The sequence below is a fragment of the Montipora capricornis genome, chromosome 1 (assembly GCF_036669925.1).
Source record: "Montipora capricornis isolate CH-2021 chromosome 1, ASM3666992v2, whole genome shotgun sequence".
NCBI lineage: Eukaryota > Metazoa > Cnidaria > Anthozoa > Scleractinia > Acroporidae > Montipora > Montipora capricornis.
In genome coordinates this window covers 39,743,773-39,761,272 of record NC_090883.1, presented here as the reverse complement: position 1 = coordinate 39,761,272, position 17,500 = coordinate 39,743,773, and the positions used below count along the sequence as shown (strand labels likewise).

At 40.8% G+C, this 17,500-nt stretch overlaps 1 protein-coding gene across 2 annotated transcripts in view; it reads right to left on the bottom strand.

Annotated features, from left to right (window-relative positions):
- The window catches only part of LOC138043336 (collagen alpha-1(II) chain-like), a 30,369-nt gene that overhangs the window by 5,899 nt on the left and 6,970 nt on the right, over positions 1–17,500 (bottom strand). For both annotated transcript variants that reach the window (XM_068889573.1, XM_068889577.1), the window contains exons 16-57: positions 17,005–17,049; positions 16,498–16,551; positions 16,290–16,343; positions 16,159–16,212; positions 15,895–15,948; positions 15,724–15,777; positions 15,421–15,465; positions 13,431–13,484; positions 13,111–13,155; positions 12,971–13,024; positions 12,442–12,495; positions 12,301–12,354; positions 11,601–11,654; positions 11,448–11,501; positions 11,204–11,248; positions 11,030–11,074; positions 10,882–10,935; positions 10,670–10,723; positions 10,222–10,275; positions 10,055–10,108; positions 9,558–9,611; positions 9,175–9,228; positions 9,036–9,089; positions 8,619–8,672; positions 7,847–7,900; positions 6,933–6,986; positions 6,780–6,833; positions 6,547–6,600; positions 6,303–6,356; positions 5,584–5,637; positions 5,056–5,109; positions 4,911–4,964; positions 3,928–3,981; positions 3,327–3,380; positions 3,161–3,214; positions 2,923–3,030; positions 2,512–2,565; positions 1,948–2,001; positions 1,588–1,641; positions 1,422–1,475; positions 1,273–1,326; positions 991–1,026 (exon numbers count right to left, since the gene is read on the bottom strand). In XM_068889573.1, the coding sequence (XP_068745674.1) occupies positions 991–1,026; positions 1,273–1,326; positions 1,422–1,475; positions 1,588–1,641; positions 1,948–2,001; positions 2,512–2,565; positions 2,923–3,030; positions 3,161–3,214; positions 3,327–3,380; positions 3,928–3,981; positions 4,911–4,964; positions 5,056–5,109; positions 5,584–5,637; positions 6,303–6,356; positions 6,547–6,600; positions 6,780–6,833; positions 6,933–6,986; positions 7,847–7,900; positions 8,619–8,672; positions 9,036–9,089; positions 9,175–9,228; positions 9,558–9,611; positions 10,055–10,108; positions 10,222–10,275; positions 10,670–10,723; positions 10,882–10,935; positions 11,030–11,074; positions 11,204–11,248; positions 11,448–11,501; positions 11,601–11,654; positions 12,301–12,354; positions 12,442–12,495; positions 12,971–13,024; positions 13,111–13,155; positions 13,431–13,484; positions 15,421–15,465; positions 15,724–15,777; positions 15,895–15,948; positions 16,159–16,212; positions 16,290–16,343; positions 16,498–16,551; positions 17,005–17,049 (2,259 nt within the window). The remainder of the gene's footprint in view (positions 1–990; positions 1,027–1,272; positions 1,327–1,421; positions 1,476–1,587; positions 1,642–1,947; positions 2,002–2,511; positions 2,566–2,922; positions 3,031–3,160; positions 3,215–3,326; positions 3,381–3,927; positions 3,982–4,910; positions 4,965–5,055; positions 5,110–5,583; positions 5,638–6,302; positions 6,357–6,546; positions 6,601–6,779; positions 6,834–6,932; positions 6,987–7,846; positions 7,901–8,618; positions 8,673–9,035; positions 9,090–9,174; positions 9,229–9,557; positions 9,612–10,054; positions 10,109–10,221; positions 10,276–10,669; positions 10,724–10,881; positions 10,936–11,029; positions 11,075–11,203; positions 11,249–11,447; positions 11,502–11,600; positions 11,655–12,300; positions 12,355–12,441; positions 12,496–12,970; positions 13,025–13,110; positions 13,156–13,430; positions 13,485–15,420; positions 15,466–15,723; positions 15,778–15,894; positions 15,949–16,158; positions 16,213–16,289; positions 16,344–16,497; positions 16,552–17,004; positions 17,050–17,500) is intronic.

The window sequence follows — 17,500 nt, the reverse complement described above, 5'->3', positions numbered from 1 at the left end:
CGGCGCCTTTGTACAGAGCTGTAAGTTGGGCTATTAGTGATTACAATTTCACTTTTCTAATCTTTGAGGACTTCACATCAATCAACAACTAAGTTAACTTATGTCAATGTTAACTTATATAAAGAGAAGAGAATTTTCGAAGTTTCGTCGGTTTTCTTTTTTTCGTGTTTCCTTGAGCATTTTACTTTCTTTCCACCGTTTTAAGATCTTTCCAGTTGGGTTTCATTGCGCCTTGATGTTTCTTTGAATTGTGACTTTTGTATACGAGCTTCTGGCTTATAATTAAAAGACATGTAATTTCCTTTCATACTTTTTTGTCAAAAATATTCTCATTTGTTACCGACACTGCATCAGAACAGCGTGTCAGGCTTTGCATGATTTCTAAATTTAAATGCTGTCAATCAATAGACCATATTCGTATTCTCGGTATTGGACTGGAACTACAATCTCGGACAAAACTGTTGAGACAGTAACACAACTTCGCCTTCATTTTTAAACATCCCTACTTACTCTCCCCTTCCACTCCCCTTCCCCCCTCAGTCAATGTTGCTGAGTATCGTCATATGTTCTACAGTATATTTCTGCCCAAGATAAATCAACATTGAGGTTGGGGGGGAGGGAAAAGGGCAGGTTGCAAGCGGTACATTTGGATAACTTGTTAGAGTACCCAAAATGTTCTTTTGTCTCAACAGGTTTTGTCCGAGATTGTAGCTTGCAATGGAGGCTAATGGAGGCTAATGCGGCAAGCTAGTTCCAGTCCAATACCGAGAATACGAATATGGTCTAGTACGGCGATAGTCTCCCACTCGTGGTAAATGCGCGGGCCGGACTTGAAATCCGGAGGTCCCCGGTTCGAGTCTCACGGAATTATTCCAAGCTCGCCAAAGCCACCCTTTTAAGCCTAGAAAAAGAACACTTCATTGTATGGACTACTGCTTTCATATTCATTCTCAACCAGTGAACGTCAATGATGGGGAAAAACTGAAATACCTTTTTTCCAATCAGTCCCAGCAGACCTTGTGAACCCTGAAAAGAAAAGCTCGCAAAGGGGTTGAGATTGTTTATGATTTAAAAATAACTGAAAGCGTCACATGGAATTATACACACAGTTGTTCGCAGACTTCAAATTATATGTGTTAACACGGTGGCTGAAGCAATGATTAATGGTACAGTTTTGCTCAAGTAAAGATTATTGTTAGACGATGACGTACATTTGTCCACGCAAACTGAAAAAAAAATTGTTAGATCACAACAACGTATTATGTTACATACATCGATTCCTTGTTCTCCGGAGGGGCCCTGGGCTCCACTAACACCATCTGGTCCCTAAACAAAGTAAAATCGAAATAAACGTTCTCTATGCACTATGTTAGTGTTGCATAAAAAAAAAAAACAGTCAAAGCAGGCGAACAGCGATATACCTGTGGTCCACGTATTCCCGTTAGTCCTTGGATGCCCAGGCCGCCTAAGAGACCCTGAATGAAAGTGAAAAAAAAAAAAAGACTTAAACGTTCTAAAGAAAATGACAAAACATACAAATCATGATTTCCTCTTTTAGCTACTTTTGAGGACACAGCGATGCTTCACCTTTGGACCGCGATTTCCCATGGGGCCATGTCCACCGACATCCCCTCTGTTGCCCTGAAATGAAAACGACAATTAAGTGAAAATTAAATAAGCTCGAACAGATATGCATGTTTTTTTTTTCTAATTTTCAAATTCGTTGAAACAGTTGTTAATGAAAGAAGTTCACCAAAACATGGAAAATTTAATAAAAATATTATTAATGGTTGGAATTAACAAAAAAAAAGCAGCCTTCCGCCCCCCCCCCCCTTTCTTTTCCTCCCCGGCTGAAAAACAATTTAGAGGAAAACAAACTTAAAGAGAATTACTTCACCGATTAGAAAAATGGGTCAGTCACCATCTCACAAATGCACGCAAAGCTACCTTTGCGCCTTCTTTTCCTTTGTCCCCAGCATCTCCAGGTTCTCCCGTATCACCCTACAAAAGAAGGTATCATTTTAACAGAGTAAGATTACAGTAGCTATTGGTGCCTGTTTATAGTAGAAGTTAGGCATAAAAAATATCTGAACACAGATCAAGGACATTTGTTTTAGAAAAACCTTAAATAACAATGACCACAACCAGGTGTTCTGAGCTCGCGAGACTGAGCACCCCCAGCAAACCATCGTTTTAACGAAAACCGCTGGTCAGCAACCTGGTTCTGGTCATTGCTGTCTAAGATCTTCCCTTGTTTTAACGCTGTCAGCCATTTTGAGATCGCCATGGTTGTTTTGAAATGACTATGGTTACCATGCGGACCCATGCTTGGCCTCACTTTGATGCTGAAAGTCGACGCGGCGACCGTGATGAGGGCACAAAACCGAGAACTCCTTTTTCCCTATTCTGCGGTTTCTACCCGATCACATAATGATTCGCGATCAGATCTTTATGGGATTTGGGATGGCGATATTTTATTGATACAGGTCGGAAATTTAAAACATCACCTACCTTGTCACCTTGTTTGCCGAGCAGTCCACGATCGCCTGTAGTTCCCATTGGACCCTAGTTCGAGTCGTAAGAACTCACAATTAACTACATAAAGCAGTCTCATATAACTGCACAGATAGAAAGTAGTTTATTTGATCATTGCCGAATCATTGCTCACAAAAATACATTAAATTCGCAAAGTAAAGAACAAAACGAAAGAGAAGTGATCTTCTTCGATAATGTTTCCTTCTATCTACGCCTAAAAACTCATTAAATATTGTCAGAAAAGGCGCTTCTGCTCTAACCTCTAATGAAATTAACTTGTACAATCAGGTCTCAAACAAAATCCTCCAAACAAACAAAGTATTGAGCCCATTCGCAACAGTTTAATGCGTTTCTCCTATGAAATAAGGTTAGATTATTGTTACTAACATCCTCTCCAAACTGCCCATAAGAACCGCGATAACCAGTGCTTCCCTGCATTCCTTTTGGCCCCTGTAGACCGGTTTCTCCTTGTGCACCTGCCGTTCCCGGCATTCCCTAAAAAATTCCCAAAGGGAGGTTTCCGTTGATTGGCAGACATTCAATTTATAACGTTTTACATCTGCAAGTCTTTTGATAATAGAAAGATTTCCTCAAACTCTGAACTCACGGTGGAAAAAAAACAAACCTTTGCTCCAGGCTTTCCAGGTTCACCTTTTGGTCCAACTTTTCCAGGAGGTCCCTACAAAATGTCAAACTGACCTGAGCTAAGTTTTCTTCAGAGGAGTCATAGTTCTCAATTGCCATAACATGATCCACCACAATACCGGAACTTGTCTAACAATGCAACTTACAAAGTCTGCTCTATCCCCACGTTGTCCGATCAAACCCTGCAGTCCAGTTTTACCCTAGCATAAATCAAAATTATATTAAATGTAAAAATAAAAGCAATTTTCTAATGTAGCAGCAGTATATTATTATATGTGGAGCAGAGTTATAGGTTCTGGCCAGGAGGTCCGGCTTAAGAAAAACTGTGTCGGAAATCTTAAGAGGGCACATTTTTTTTAAATACAGATCTTCCGCCAATGAATAATGCTTTCACGGTATTTTTCTTTGCAGCTTAACACAGGGCATCCTTCTCAATTGTGAATAAAATGATATCACAAATTACAATGTACCTTTGAATTCTGACTTCTATCTCACTTTGATGTAAACGAAATTAACGAGGGAACACTTTTTCAAAAGTAAAATACTATTAAAGTGTCAAGTATAGAACTTCTTTTCAAAGTACTTAAAATATAAAAACAACACAAAGAAGAGATTGTTAGGCAAGCGGTGACTCATCACAAGTCGATTCTGCCCAAAGAGAAAAATCCCGTCCACTCGCGGAACAAATCAGATCGCACAATTGTCGAAATTCCTTCCTGAGAAAAAATGTAGGACACGTGATCAAACCTTTTTTCCCATTGGTCCATCTTCGCCATCACTTCCTGACTCTCCCTTCTCGCCCTGAGGACAACAAAACACGCCGCATTTAAGTGCAATTAAAGTTAACAATTTCATGTGTCTGTCCTGTTATTGATCATGAATTTCGTCATAACATTGTCAAAGTAGCTGTGGATCCACGAGACAATAGCGATACCGATAGTCTAACCCTAAAGGCCCGTGCAAACGCTCGCAACATTGTTGGCCAACAAGACGCAACATTGTTACGCCCAACATGTTGCGAGCGTTTGCACACCATGTTGTGTGTTGTTGCGTGTTGTTGCGACGTGTTGGAAGTTGTTGGATGAAGTTTGAAACTGGTCAAACTTCAGAGCCAACAAGTGCCAACATTTCTATTGTTTCGCGGTCATCGGAGCGTGGTCCAACAATGTTGCGTTCGTTTGCACAGCACATCCAACAATGTCGCGCCGGTGCACGCGCACTACATGCCACGTATCCACACAAATACATGCGAACAAGAAATCAACATGGCGTCGGAGATGGAAAACGTCCCAGAGTCCTTTGTATTCTCATCTAAAGACCCACCATGTTGTGACTTGTTGCGAGCGTTTGCACACATCGGCTAACATCGCGCAACAAGAGACAACATTGTTGGGCCCAACAATGTTGCGTGTTGTTGCGAGCGTTTGCACGGGCCTTAACCCTAACTCCTCAGGACAAACACATGAAAAACTGACATCAATTAGTTTTTACAATAACAAAAAGGCAGAGGGGTCAAAATTAAGTCAAAACACGAGACGAATGCGAGACAAAAATGCGAGAAACTTCAATCTTATTCAAGCTGACGCGACCAATGTTGCCTTAATTATAAATTTATGTGTCTGTTCGCTTATTGACAATAAAATACTTTTTTGAGTCTCTATTGTTGTGATGGGAAAAGCAAAAATAAAACCCTGATAAAATTAAATACAATTAAAATTTAAAAAAAGGACCTTTGATCCTGACTTTCCTCTTTTTCCAGATGGACCACGAATACCAATATTTCCCTAAAACGCAAAATAAAACAATGACAGCGTATCTTCCATCTTTTTCTTTCGAGTAGTGAGAATTTTCCAAAACAACGATAATAGAACTCACCATTGGTCCTTTATTACCAGAGGGACCAGCTGCACCAGGTGGGCCCATCGGACCCTGTTGAAGCAAACATGGCCATCCATATGTGAGAAGCCGGTTGGTCGAAACGTTTTTTGAAATTTCCACGCAAAAAATTCATTACAAACCACTGTACATCATGTCCATCTTATTGAGCGCGCTTATGACACAGCAAACTCTACCTGTTTGTTGCTTTACAGAAAGGGATTAATAATGTCGTAAAGCGATTGATTCACGATTTCGCTATTAAGATATCAAATTGTAATGTACTCAAGAAGTTTGGAGAGCATGCGCAGGTGCTTAAGTATTTTAACGAATGGCTTCTACTTTCAGATTAATTTTTACCAGTTATCTCTTTTTTCTGGTTCAGTAAAATCTGAACTTGAAAGCCTCAATTTTACCAAAGAGTTCTGGTCTTGGTGATTAAATCACCTTGCCATGCAAATGGCCCCCACACAAGTCAGAAAAGCCGTTAATTTAGCTTGACGAATATAAACTTAATTCCCTTCTAACCTGGTCACCAGTTTGTCCAGCCAAGCCAGATGCACCCATAGAGCCCTCTATTCCCTGAAATGTTGAAGAAACAAGAAACATGACTGTGTGAGCTATATGACAGGGGCCACGGAGAGGGAGGGGCTGGGGGGCTATACCACCCCCACTTTTTCTTACAGTGTTGGTTTTGGCTTGATCGAAGACTTAGTAACTTACACTACTCGAGCATACACCAACACCTACAATCACAGTTATAAGTCGTTGAAACACCCACCCTATTTCCTCCGTGCAATGTTGGATAGCGCAATGCACCCAAACTAACTATTCAGGGCGTTTTAGTTTTAAACAACATAGAGGTGGGAGAGGGAGGGATGCTCGATTAATTCCGTCAGTGTATCAACAATGTGTCACTGATTGTAGCCTCCCCACTTTCAAACGTACCCCGCGGCCCCCGTATGAAGGACATATATTTTCAGTTCACCAGCTCCCTGATGACTTGATAGCTCAGATGGTGAAGGAATGCAGGGCACTGAATCGCACGGTCATTAGTTCGAGTCCCTTTCAACCCTTGCTTACTTCCGGCTTTCTTTGCAACTGACCAAGTTGCTTGCCGCAAATGTAAGGATCATTATCGCTTTAGAGTAAAAAAAGTAACATCATGATCATGGTTATTTCTGAACCAATGTTTGCCAACTGTCAGTACTATATGTGAGATGTGGTGTTTACTTAGGGTAACTTACGAGAAATCCCGGCTCGCCACGAGAGCCTGGAGGTCCAGTGTCGCCAACGTTTCCCTACGAACAAATAACCAGGAAACAAATATGAATAATTCAGCCAACACTCAGAGCACGAAGGGGCGAAGAGTTTGTTGCTTACTGAAGCAAGTCTACTTTAGCTACTTTTCTATACGCATTAGCGAAGGTTTTTCGTTTTTCGTTGGTAAATAAATGCTTAGATTTGTAGGGTACTTATCTTGAACATCACCTTGGCGCCATTTTGTCCTCGTGCACCTGTTTCACCATCGTCCCCAAGTTCTCCCTGAAATTAAACCGGGTTCTTGTTTTCAATAAGAGAAGGAAGTAACAATGACGATAACGAAGACGAAAATTATGTTGATGATCACAATGATGATGGGGCTGGTGGTGGTGGAGGTTGAACCGAAAAATAGAAACGGATTTGTCAGGTTTCATTTTCATATTCAAAATTGCATGCTATACCGTCGTTCCAGGTTCGCCACGCATCCCCTGTCGCCCAGAAGCTCCTGATATACCCTGCCAATGAATATATAGAACGTTGTTTAAGGCATTTGTCTTTTAAGTCTGAATACTAATTTAAAGTTCAAGTGTAAATGAGCTGTCAATCATACTGACCGGTTCACCTCTGCCCCCTGATTCACCCTTAGCACCCGCAAATCCTTGGGCCCCCTGACACAACAAAAATGTTGTTTAACAATTATTCCATGAGCGCGAGTTGGATATGAGATGGTAAATAGCCAACGAGGCGCGTAGCGCCGAGTTGGCTATAACCAGTCTCATATCCAACAAGTGCGAATGGAATATATGTTTTATTAAATTCCTCAAACTCCAAAAGTTTAGAAAGTACGAAATACGAGTGAAAAAAGCGAGAAAATCGCAGAAAAGCGAGAAAATCGAAGAAAATTGATGAAGATGCGATGTTGCGTAAGACCTTGTGGTCAGACAGACCCAGGCTCATCACAAAAACATTTGTTGCCTTTTCGCGTACTTCTAAACGTCGCAGTTGATCCAAACTTTCCAGAAAAACTTTTTTTTGTGCTTTTTTCAGAGAGCAATTTTGCTTTTTGGCGAAAAAACTCTTAGCTTGGCAACGATTAGCTCAATCACTCACCATATAAGGTCAAACTAAGGAATATGAGCTGATAACCGAGATTGAGTGAACCAATCAGAGCACGAGAAATGCATTACCCGAGGTTGAAAATTTAATAAATGGTAATATTAAGACATGCATACACTACAGGCGGATATTTTCGCTGAATTATTCTAGTACCATCACAAACGTGGTTGATTGTATGAATAAAAATTGTCCGATTGCTCTTTAATCAACTCAAAAATTTAGAATTAAGAAAGATTCCTTCTTGAGGAGACAGGAATATTCCGGGCAGAACATTTCGGAATGAAAACTAACTGAGATATGAGGTTACAACATATGTACACAGTGCGGACCTATTTTTCTAACATCGCTTGTCTGCACCGTACAAAAAAAAGGTTAAGTGGAGTTAAAGATCACAATGAAATCACAATGATACCTGCATTCCAATCTCTCCTTTTATTCCTGAAACTCCGCTCTCTCCACTCAGACCCTTAATCACAAAAAAGACCGCATCAAATATAAAAGATATAAATACGTTTTTCTTCATCGAAATGTTTATGGTGAAACTGCCACTAGGTTGACAATCAGATACGGTCCGATGCTACTCGGGACTACAGGAAAATGAATGGAACTACAAAGTTACGATTCACGACTACGTTTCGACGGTGGGTCAAGCGTCTTCATCGCGGTCGTTTTATTTGCTGAAAGGTAAAGTCCAATTAGTTTTTCGTTTCGCATCTCAATGAGATCTCTTTTTCAGCTCAACTTTTATTGAAAAACAATTTAGTAATAAGTAATGTGCGCAATGTTGTCCCCAAGGCTTTTATCCGCCGAGAGTTTGGAGGGTGGGTTAAGGGTTAGGGTCAAGCAGAGAGTGGGCCCTAAACCATATGGTACAGACCCCTTTCGTACGCCCAGAATAGTTCCTCATCTAACTGTCCTAACTCTGCAAATCAATTTTTTTTCGATACAATGTGCATTTTTTGTCAGCCAAAGGTGACCTAAAAGACGTTTTCTCATTTACGCTCTTATTGAAGTGCGAAGTGAAGAATAACAGTTAAAATGAGGTGTACTTTACACCTTAGCTCGATTGTTGTTACATCTTAGGATCACCCCTGATAAAGACAATAGGCAGGAATGTCTCAACTGTGGATAACCAGAACATCATCAAACCATGCGTCTGATTTACAACACAAAGTTGCACGTACTTTAGCTCCTGGAAGCCCGACTGGTCCTTCTAATCCTATGTCCCCTTCGGGACCCTGTTGGAATAAAAAAGGTTTTTTTTTTTATCGATGAATGCAATATAACTAACTGACACTATCAAACAAACAAATATACGGAACACTTCGGACTGTCCAAACAATATTAAAATACGCAGTCATAGAAGAGAAAGACACAGAGACACTGCGAGATGGACTAAGGGAAGAGTCTGTCCGCCCGTCTGGATAGATTGAGCGATGAAATGATAGACAATTGTACTGACCAACAGATCGGTGAATGAATGAATGAATAAATGAATGACTGAATGAATGAATGAATGGATCAACGTATGAAAGGATGAACAAATCATGAACGAGTGAATAAACGAAGGAACGGATGAGTGGATAGCAAGAACACCTCACCGTTTGTCCCGGATATCCCATTCGACCTTTCGCCCCAGAATCTCCTTTGTCTCCCTAAAGCATACAGATTCATAAGTTGTTGTGAGAATTATATTGTTGCACGGAGATCTGCCAGTTTCACGTGCTAAATGATCTGTACCTTCTCTCCTTGCGCCCCGTGTAATCCCGCGACACCATCGTTGCCCGGCTTGCCCTTAAACGAAAAAATGTTGAAACCTGCATAAGTTCAACCTTTAAACCTGACTGGATATCTGATCATCATGATAAGCAGAATCCTTCTGCAAACCGACACGTGAACCGAGCTCAAGCGTAGGAGATTTCTCATGTTAGGTTATTTAACTTTCGACTGGAGGGTAGCCTATTCGTGTTTTGATTGGGTCAGTCTTTGGAGTTTTAATATATACTACAAGAAGATTTGATTGTTCCTTGAGTTGATAATCTGTTGCGATCTATAAGCCAATAAAAAACTGTTGGAAATGCGGTCTTTATTACTAACTTTTTATCAGTAGGTTTCAATTATACCTTAATTCCCTGATCACCCGATAGCCCTCCTTTTCCATGTTCACCTTTTGCTCCCTATAATTAAAACTGCGTAGGTCTGACAAAGCGACAAGATATTGTTTATAGAAGTAAAGAACCTTTATACGTTACTAATGGACGAAAGTAGATAAAAGCCTGAAGATTATGGGGTCGTACATAACAGGAACAGTGAAATAGGGAAGATATCTGTTTACAAACATTGCCTTTGTTATTCAAATGTGCCAACCACAGGAACAAAAGACTCTTTGTTTCGAAAGCCAACGAGGTTCTGGTAGGCACATTAATGACCATAGGTGACGTCAACGATATTTTCCCTATAAATACACGCACAAAGGGAAAACAACCGCCAATACTGAGACAATCAGTTGTCTCTTTACAAAGCGCTGTAAAGTTAAATTCAAGAATTCGAAACCCCTTACAACTCTGCTCAAGCATCATACAAATCATTCTTGTAAGAAGGAAACAATGACAGATCTAACCTTTTCTCCCCTTGAACCTCGCTTTCCTGTCCTCCCACGGGAACCTATATCTCCCTAGAATGTTAATTTAGAGGAACAATACAGAAGAGTGCAATAGAACCGGAAACAAAGGCTATTAACAGCAGGAAAAGGAAATAAACGAAAGCATTTTTTATTGGAATGCCTACCATTTCCCCTTTAGCGCCAAGGTCTCCTGTTGGTCCTTTAAGTCCCACTTCACCCTAACAAATATGAAATCAATATTAAACCAATATTCGCCTACCAACCGTATTCTCGATTAACTAGTGATAGAGCGAGTTTAAATCGAGTGTCGTAAAACCAAAGCCAAAGTAATTACTTTGGCCAATCAAAAAGGACGGAGACAATCCAGTAAACCAATCAAAACTCGAAACACTGAGTGAGTATATACTAATTACACGTAGCCGACACACAGCGCGGGAAAATGTGCACGCCAAACCACGATTGGTTTTGGCTTCATATCTGATTGGTTGAAAAAGTGGCTCGAGAACTTTGAACCAATCACTGAGTGAAGTAAATGCAAAACCAAAGCAATTCGGTAATTACTCAGTTGAAAACCGCTCTATTGTGCAAAGTCTTCATAATCCTCCTTCTCACCCTCAATCCTACTTGGCCATCATCACCCATACGACCAATCAACCCGGGAGGTCCCTGAAGACACAAACACATAACACATCACGACTAGTTAGACATATGACCTTCAAAACGAGCTTTTAGATTCTTTGAATGTTTTTAATCATTTGTCTAATTTCAGAGTCAGAAATGAGAATCACTGACCAACAGTGTGACTTGAATCGTCTTGTTCTTACCACCGGGCCTTGTCTTCCTATATCTCCTTGTTCACCCTGTAAACCAGCCCCACCCTGTCAGGAACAAGATTTTCACTTGTTAAACATTACAGCTTATAAAATATCAGAGGAAATGGCCTGACACTTTGTCAGAATGGAATTTTCTCACCATTTCACCGGCAACTCCATTTCTCCCTGAAACGCCAGAGTTTCCCTGTTGGACAAAAACATTATAGCGTTGAGAAGATTACAAGCGGTTTTAAAGGAAATAATGTTTAAAGATAAATTGATTGAAAAGTAATCAAATATCATGGGGACAAAATTTTTGTTGCAGAAGACATACCTGTTTTGCTGGGATTCCATTTTCACCGGAATTTCCTTTTAAACCCTTAAAACAGAGAGAAATTGAACGCTGATCACGTAAGAATGAGCTTTTTATACTAGTAAACCTTAGCTTCGTTCTGATTGTTTTTTTTAATGTATCCGGCTTATCTCAAATGTATCAAGACCGAGCCTTATGTGAATTTAACTATGTAACCATTATTTCCTCTCATTTGGGGTTAGGGACGTACGTATTATCTACATACCATCTTGCCAGAGTCTCCGCGCGGTCCTGGATTTCCTCTTGGACCCGTTTCACCCTTAGTTCATGTGTGGAGAAACAGCAAGTTAGAAAAGCTCTGATATCTAAGCCAATTTCATATTGAATGGATTGAAAACCGCCAGAGAAGTTAACTCACCATATTACCTGCCAAACCGTCCTCTCCGTCCTCTCCTTGTGGTCCAGCTCTTCCCTGTGCGGAAATTATCAGAGCATGTGTTTGTTACCCTTATTACAATTTTAGATGATGTTCCTCTTGCCCTCTTTTAATCTCCCTAATAGATAGTCTGAAAGAAACCTTTAGAGATACGTGTAACAAATTCGAAATTTACAAAGATTGGATAACAAACTGAACAAAAGTAGAAAATGAATGACATATTTTTTGTGTCCAAAATGACGGTGCTGACATAACATGCCATGCGAGTGAGACACGGGCGTGAGGAAGGGAAGACACCAGGTGATGGCTCTTTTCTTACGCCGGCTACTTGCTAATGTGCGAATGATTTATACTTATTAAATAAAAGGATTTTTACAACTGAACCCACTGGGAACTCGGAAAATTCCGAGCCCCAGATGGATTTGTACCCACGACCCTCCGTGATCTAGTCGGATGATCTAACCACTGAGCTACTGAGACTCTATGGTGAGCAAGGGTGAGATGTGGGCCTTTGACTCGAGCTGCAACACGCAGCTATAGAGTCAAAGAACGACTGACAGCATAGCTCATAACTGCATCACGCAGTCACACTACGGCATATCTACGATGCGGCCAACCAACCACCCAAGTGAGCGAATGAGTACTGTTATTCAAAAGAATAAAAAGAATTTAGTCATCTCACTTTTATTCCAGGAGCTCCTATTACGCCTGTCTTGCCAATTACTCCTCTACTTCCCTGTAAGAAAAGTAGTTGCTCGGTTTTCTATTCTTATGATTTTAACCGTCGATTAAAATATCATTATAATTGCAGTAGTCAACTCACTAAGGGCCCAATTTGTCCTCCAACTCCAACAGCTCCACTTTTTCCTTGAAGCCCCTGAATGCGGAATGGAGGTAAGAACTAGTATATTTAAAGCTTAGTATGAACTTCACAATACAGCACAACGTTCCTTGAAATAAAAAAAAAACTTTTCTTTCGGTTTTCCTCCTTTATGGCCCTTTCCATGCACACGTGAGATGTCCATTAACCATTGAGGTCAGATATATCACAATGAAACGCTTGCAAGTAGAGCAAGTAGAGCTCCCACACTATTTCCAAGCTCCATTCTTTTTTAATATTCCCAGTGCTTACTACCCACTTTATTGGAAAACGTTGTATATTATTACCTTCTTTATACGAGTAGTTTGATTTCGAACCAGAAATAAAAACTTCTTAATTAGCAAGCTATTTTTCGGAGGATTACTGGCCGGTTTATCTCATACAGGGCTGTATTAAGTCTGTCATCCTGTTTACATCTTGAATTCTCTTTGCTTTGATGAACCATATCATGGATTGCGCCCGCACACCTCACCTTTTGTCCCTTTTTCCCTATGATTCCCATCATTCCAACGTGCCCGACAGGTCCCTAAAACCATCAATAATAACACTTTATACTTGTCATCATTGGTATCTAGCCAATGTGATTATAAGGCAGTCTTGAATTGTACTCACTGATTCTCCAGGCTTTCCAGGTTCACCGTCAAATCCACGCTCTGCCTGAAAACATATTAGGGTTTCAAGAGCAGGGGTCGACATTGAACAGCCACACACAATTCTAATTAATTAATTTAAATGAAGGCTTTAAACAATAGGAAGAAATTACAGACTGGTAAATGAAATACTCTTCAGTTAATATTAGAATAATGATGAAATAACCCTCCAGGGGATTTCCACTTGTCCTTATCTTTCTGGATTGAATTGCTACTCTCTAAAAACAACTGACTGGGAAACGAAGTTTACTGAAATTAAGGCAAACTCGTCGCTCAACTTACAGGCATTCCAGTCTTTCCTCCTCTACCTGGCGGTCCACTCCTTCCACGAGGGCCCTAGGATATAACAAAGCAAGGAGAAGTTGTATTTCAAAACAAAGATAGGGATTTAGCAGTCAAGTCCTTAGAGCGGTTTTCAATTAATTGTGGAAAAACCAAAGTAATCACTCTATCCAGTCACAGAGGAAAGAGACGATACGGTGAACCGATCGATTTTATACTATTACTGAATATGAAGAAATTTTGAATGCGCTTATTGCATAGAGATCATATAGAGTTTGCCTTAAGTAATTTGCAAATACAAATCTCAGTATTCACTTATTTATATTATACCGTTTCTTTGACAAGAAATTACGAAAGGCCAGTTTTTTGCTGCGAGTGTAACAGAGAAAAAGCACTACTTTTTCGCGAATTTTCTATAATAAAAACTAGTTCAGAAATCAAAGATCTACGTTAACAGCACACACCAGGGCTACTTCTAAGTATGTGGCTAGAAATCGTCTTCTCACGACTTTTCCTCCGGCCGAGCTTCAGCCATTTGATGAGGGCCAGTCTCATGCTTCTCAAGTTGCCTCGTTCATACCCAAAAGAATTCTGGGTAATTCTGCCATTCCATGACTGGGGAAGACTCCCGATTGTCATTTCATAGATTTCTTATAAGCGTCGCGGGTCACCCAGTCCTACCAGCAAAATACAGCATCGATTGAACTTTTTAGCTTTTGAAACGTGCCCAACTTGTATTGGTAGGTCCTGGAATTCGTCCACAGAAAGGCAAGATAGACAACGTCACTCGTGAACCGTCACGTTTACAGCAAAGCACTTAAGGCCTCCCAGTCTGCATGAAACCATCTCTCACCTATATCTCGACTGAGAAGACCAAACACCTATGGTTCTTACGTTACGTTTAGAATCAACTGAAATGTCAATTCCTTGCAAATATTAAAGCAGCGTCTTTTTTTGGTACAGCCAATCTCGACCCCAGAGTTCTTATCTTTTGCCTTGGGTCATGCGCAGACATAAGATCTGAGGCTCTGGTGACAAGAAAGATCGCATGCAGAGCCAGAACATTTACGCATGCGCTGACGGAATGTTTGAACAAGAGAGAAAAACGCAGTACCTCCAGACGTGGCGCTGGAGCGTCGTACCAAACGAGTCATCCCGGGATTTCGGCCCGTGCGATCGCTTTTGGACGCAGTTGACCCTTCGCTGCTTTCTGCTACCGACCTCGCCTCCCGGTACGGCATTGAGGGAGAGATGTGTCGGCCCCTAAGCCATATAAGACAAATCCCACGCCTACTCACAGCTCCAGACCGCCCTTGTCATTACAATTTAACGTAAGATTCGATCTCTTATATATTCAAGACAAAACTCATTTTACCACTCATATGGTAAGCACTGGAGTCGCGCAATACAAAGTGTACGCACGCGCCCTGCTAAAGGTAACATACACACATGCGTAAACTTCCTTTCATCTCTTCCAGACATTACATTTGCAGCTGAAATACATAGCCCATACGGATAAGTAACTAAATATGAAATATTTAAAGAAACAGAATTTTTTTTAAAAAACAGCCATACAAAATGCGGCCTGGATTCTCATTTTAAAACGCGAAGCGCGGGAAAACGAGTGCGAGCAAGTCACAATTGGTTTTTTTTGGACGAAAAAGTAGCGCGAATTCTTTAAGCCAATCGCGTAGCGTAGCTTATGCAAAACCAGTTACCTTTCGACACTTAGGTGCGTTCGATTGACTGTAATTCGGAATAAGAATACATGGAATATAAGTTAGAAATCCCTCGTTTTTACGGAGATTCACATTAAAATTGTCAAACCTCCGCTAAAATGCTATTTTAAAGATATTTTTATTATCCTTGCTGCTTTGAAACGCGCCAAACATACCGTTTTAATCATCACTCCACGTATTCTTATTCCGGAATAGAGTCAATCGAACGTGTCCTTAGATGAAAACCGCTCTAACCCAGTAAATGGTCTTACCGCAGGTCCTGGAGATCCACGTGAGCCACGGCTTCCTTGCGCACCCTAATAAAGATCAAAATAAGTACACTCTTAACTGGAATCAATACTTGGAGAGGTAATTAAGGAAAAAGAGCAAACGCTGTCATCCAGTAACGATTATAAGAGAAACCTCTATACGATAACGTAACGTTTAGGTCGATTGGTCAGAGTTCATTCATCATGTCTTCTTCAACTGAAACCTTTCTCAGCGAGTCTGCAAATGTCTTCATCGAAACTAAGAATCCGAAAGATGTAAGATGATGATGATCACTGATTACTCACAGAGGCACCCTTGTATCCACGTGGACCTCTTTTACCCCTATATCCAGGATGGCCCTAGAAAACCGAACAGAGAAGTGTCGGCGGATTTATGACCAAACAAAGACGACCGGGTCGGACTCTGAGGAAGAAGTAGTGCCTGAAGAATCCAGTAATTGGCGAGAGATTTGTTACCCCAATTCCTGCAACTCCATCTCTTCCCATCTTTCCACGCACTCCGGATGGTCCCTGTGAAAACCCAAACCATGACAGTAAGCCTACATGCACGACGGCGAAGAGATAGATGAGAAAGATAGCAAGAAATTAACAAAGGGAAACTTCTCAGCAAAAGAGATCAAACTTAGGCTTTGAAAAACGTTGTTGGCGGAGACATGAACGCATTATACGTATTAAGGGGTCCACACGTCAGAAATCTTTGTAAACTTGCAATCCACTAACCCGATCGCCCTCGTGACCGCTTCGTCCTCTTGGTCCTGCTGTGCCTTGGGTTCCCTGTCAAAATACGTAGTCATCATCAGTGAGTTGCTTGGGGTTTCTTGGTAAAAATGAGTCCCGCGAGATTTAATTACCTTTATTCCCGTTTCTCCCGGTTGTCCTCGAACCCCAGGGGCACCCTGTCGACCCTAGAGAAACAAGTGGCATAATTAAATGTTTAGCACTGCACACAAGAATAGCTTTGGCAATGAATAGTTAAGCGAATGAGGCGAAAGGTCTTCTACCGTATTTTGAAAGGTCAAGTTTTCAAGGAAAAGGAAATGTTAAACGCAAAAAACGTACAGGTTTGCCTTTGTCTCCAGGCTGTCCTCGCTCTCCTGGAGCTCCATATTCACCCTGAAAAAGACAAACCAAGGTTTCTCAGACAGCTTTGAGCATCAACTGGATCAGTAAACACTAAGTGGTTTGTCGATGTGGTGTTGCCGTTCCTTGATGTTGGAATGCGACGTAGGTATATCGCACCATACATTGAAATGCACACAAACGACGCATGTAAATGACCACAGAAATGAACATGGAAATATTGATGTTAATTTAGAGTGTGTTAGTGGTGCGTGACGGGAGCATGTATATACCGTGAGGAATGCAGGGAAGCCAGAGGAAAAAACCATGTGCTAGTGGTTGATGTAATCGGACGGTACGCAGTTCGTACTTGTAATAAACGTCGTTTTACCATTTTACGCTTGTGTAGTGTGTAACATTGAATACACAGTATTGAATCATACAAGTTGATATTGGATTGTGCAAATGAGCCATAATACAATGCAACAATGTTGTCATTTGTTCTACCGGTCTTCCAACGCCCCCTCGCGGTCCAGCATCCCCTGGGTTTCCCTAAAAGCAAAACGAAATGTGTCTGTCGCATTTTTTTAAAATGAAATACACGTAAATACTGCGTTTTCTTGAAGATAGCCTATTGACAAATTGCTTAAGTTGAAAATTAGTTGGCACTTTTCGCAAATTTCTTCAAGATATGGCGATAATAATGCGCAACAAAATTGCCTGTAAATGTCGAATGAAATGAAATCCTTGGGTTGAACCTGGTGTCATTGCCGGCCATGTTGGTGTACTGAACAATAGCGAAAAAGTCTTTTGGGAATTTAGCTCAGTTATTATGCAAAACGCTCGCGACATTTTGTTTTTGTTTTGTACACCATCATGACCGTTTAATCACGTGAGTGGATAGATAGATAGATAGATAGATAGATAGATAGATAGATAGATAGATAGATAGATAGAATCTTTACCTTAAGTCACTGACAATATATAGCAGAATGGTGCTAGT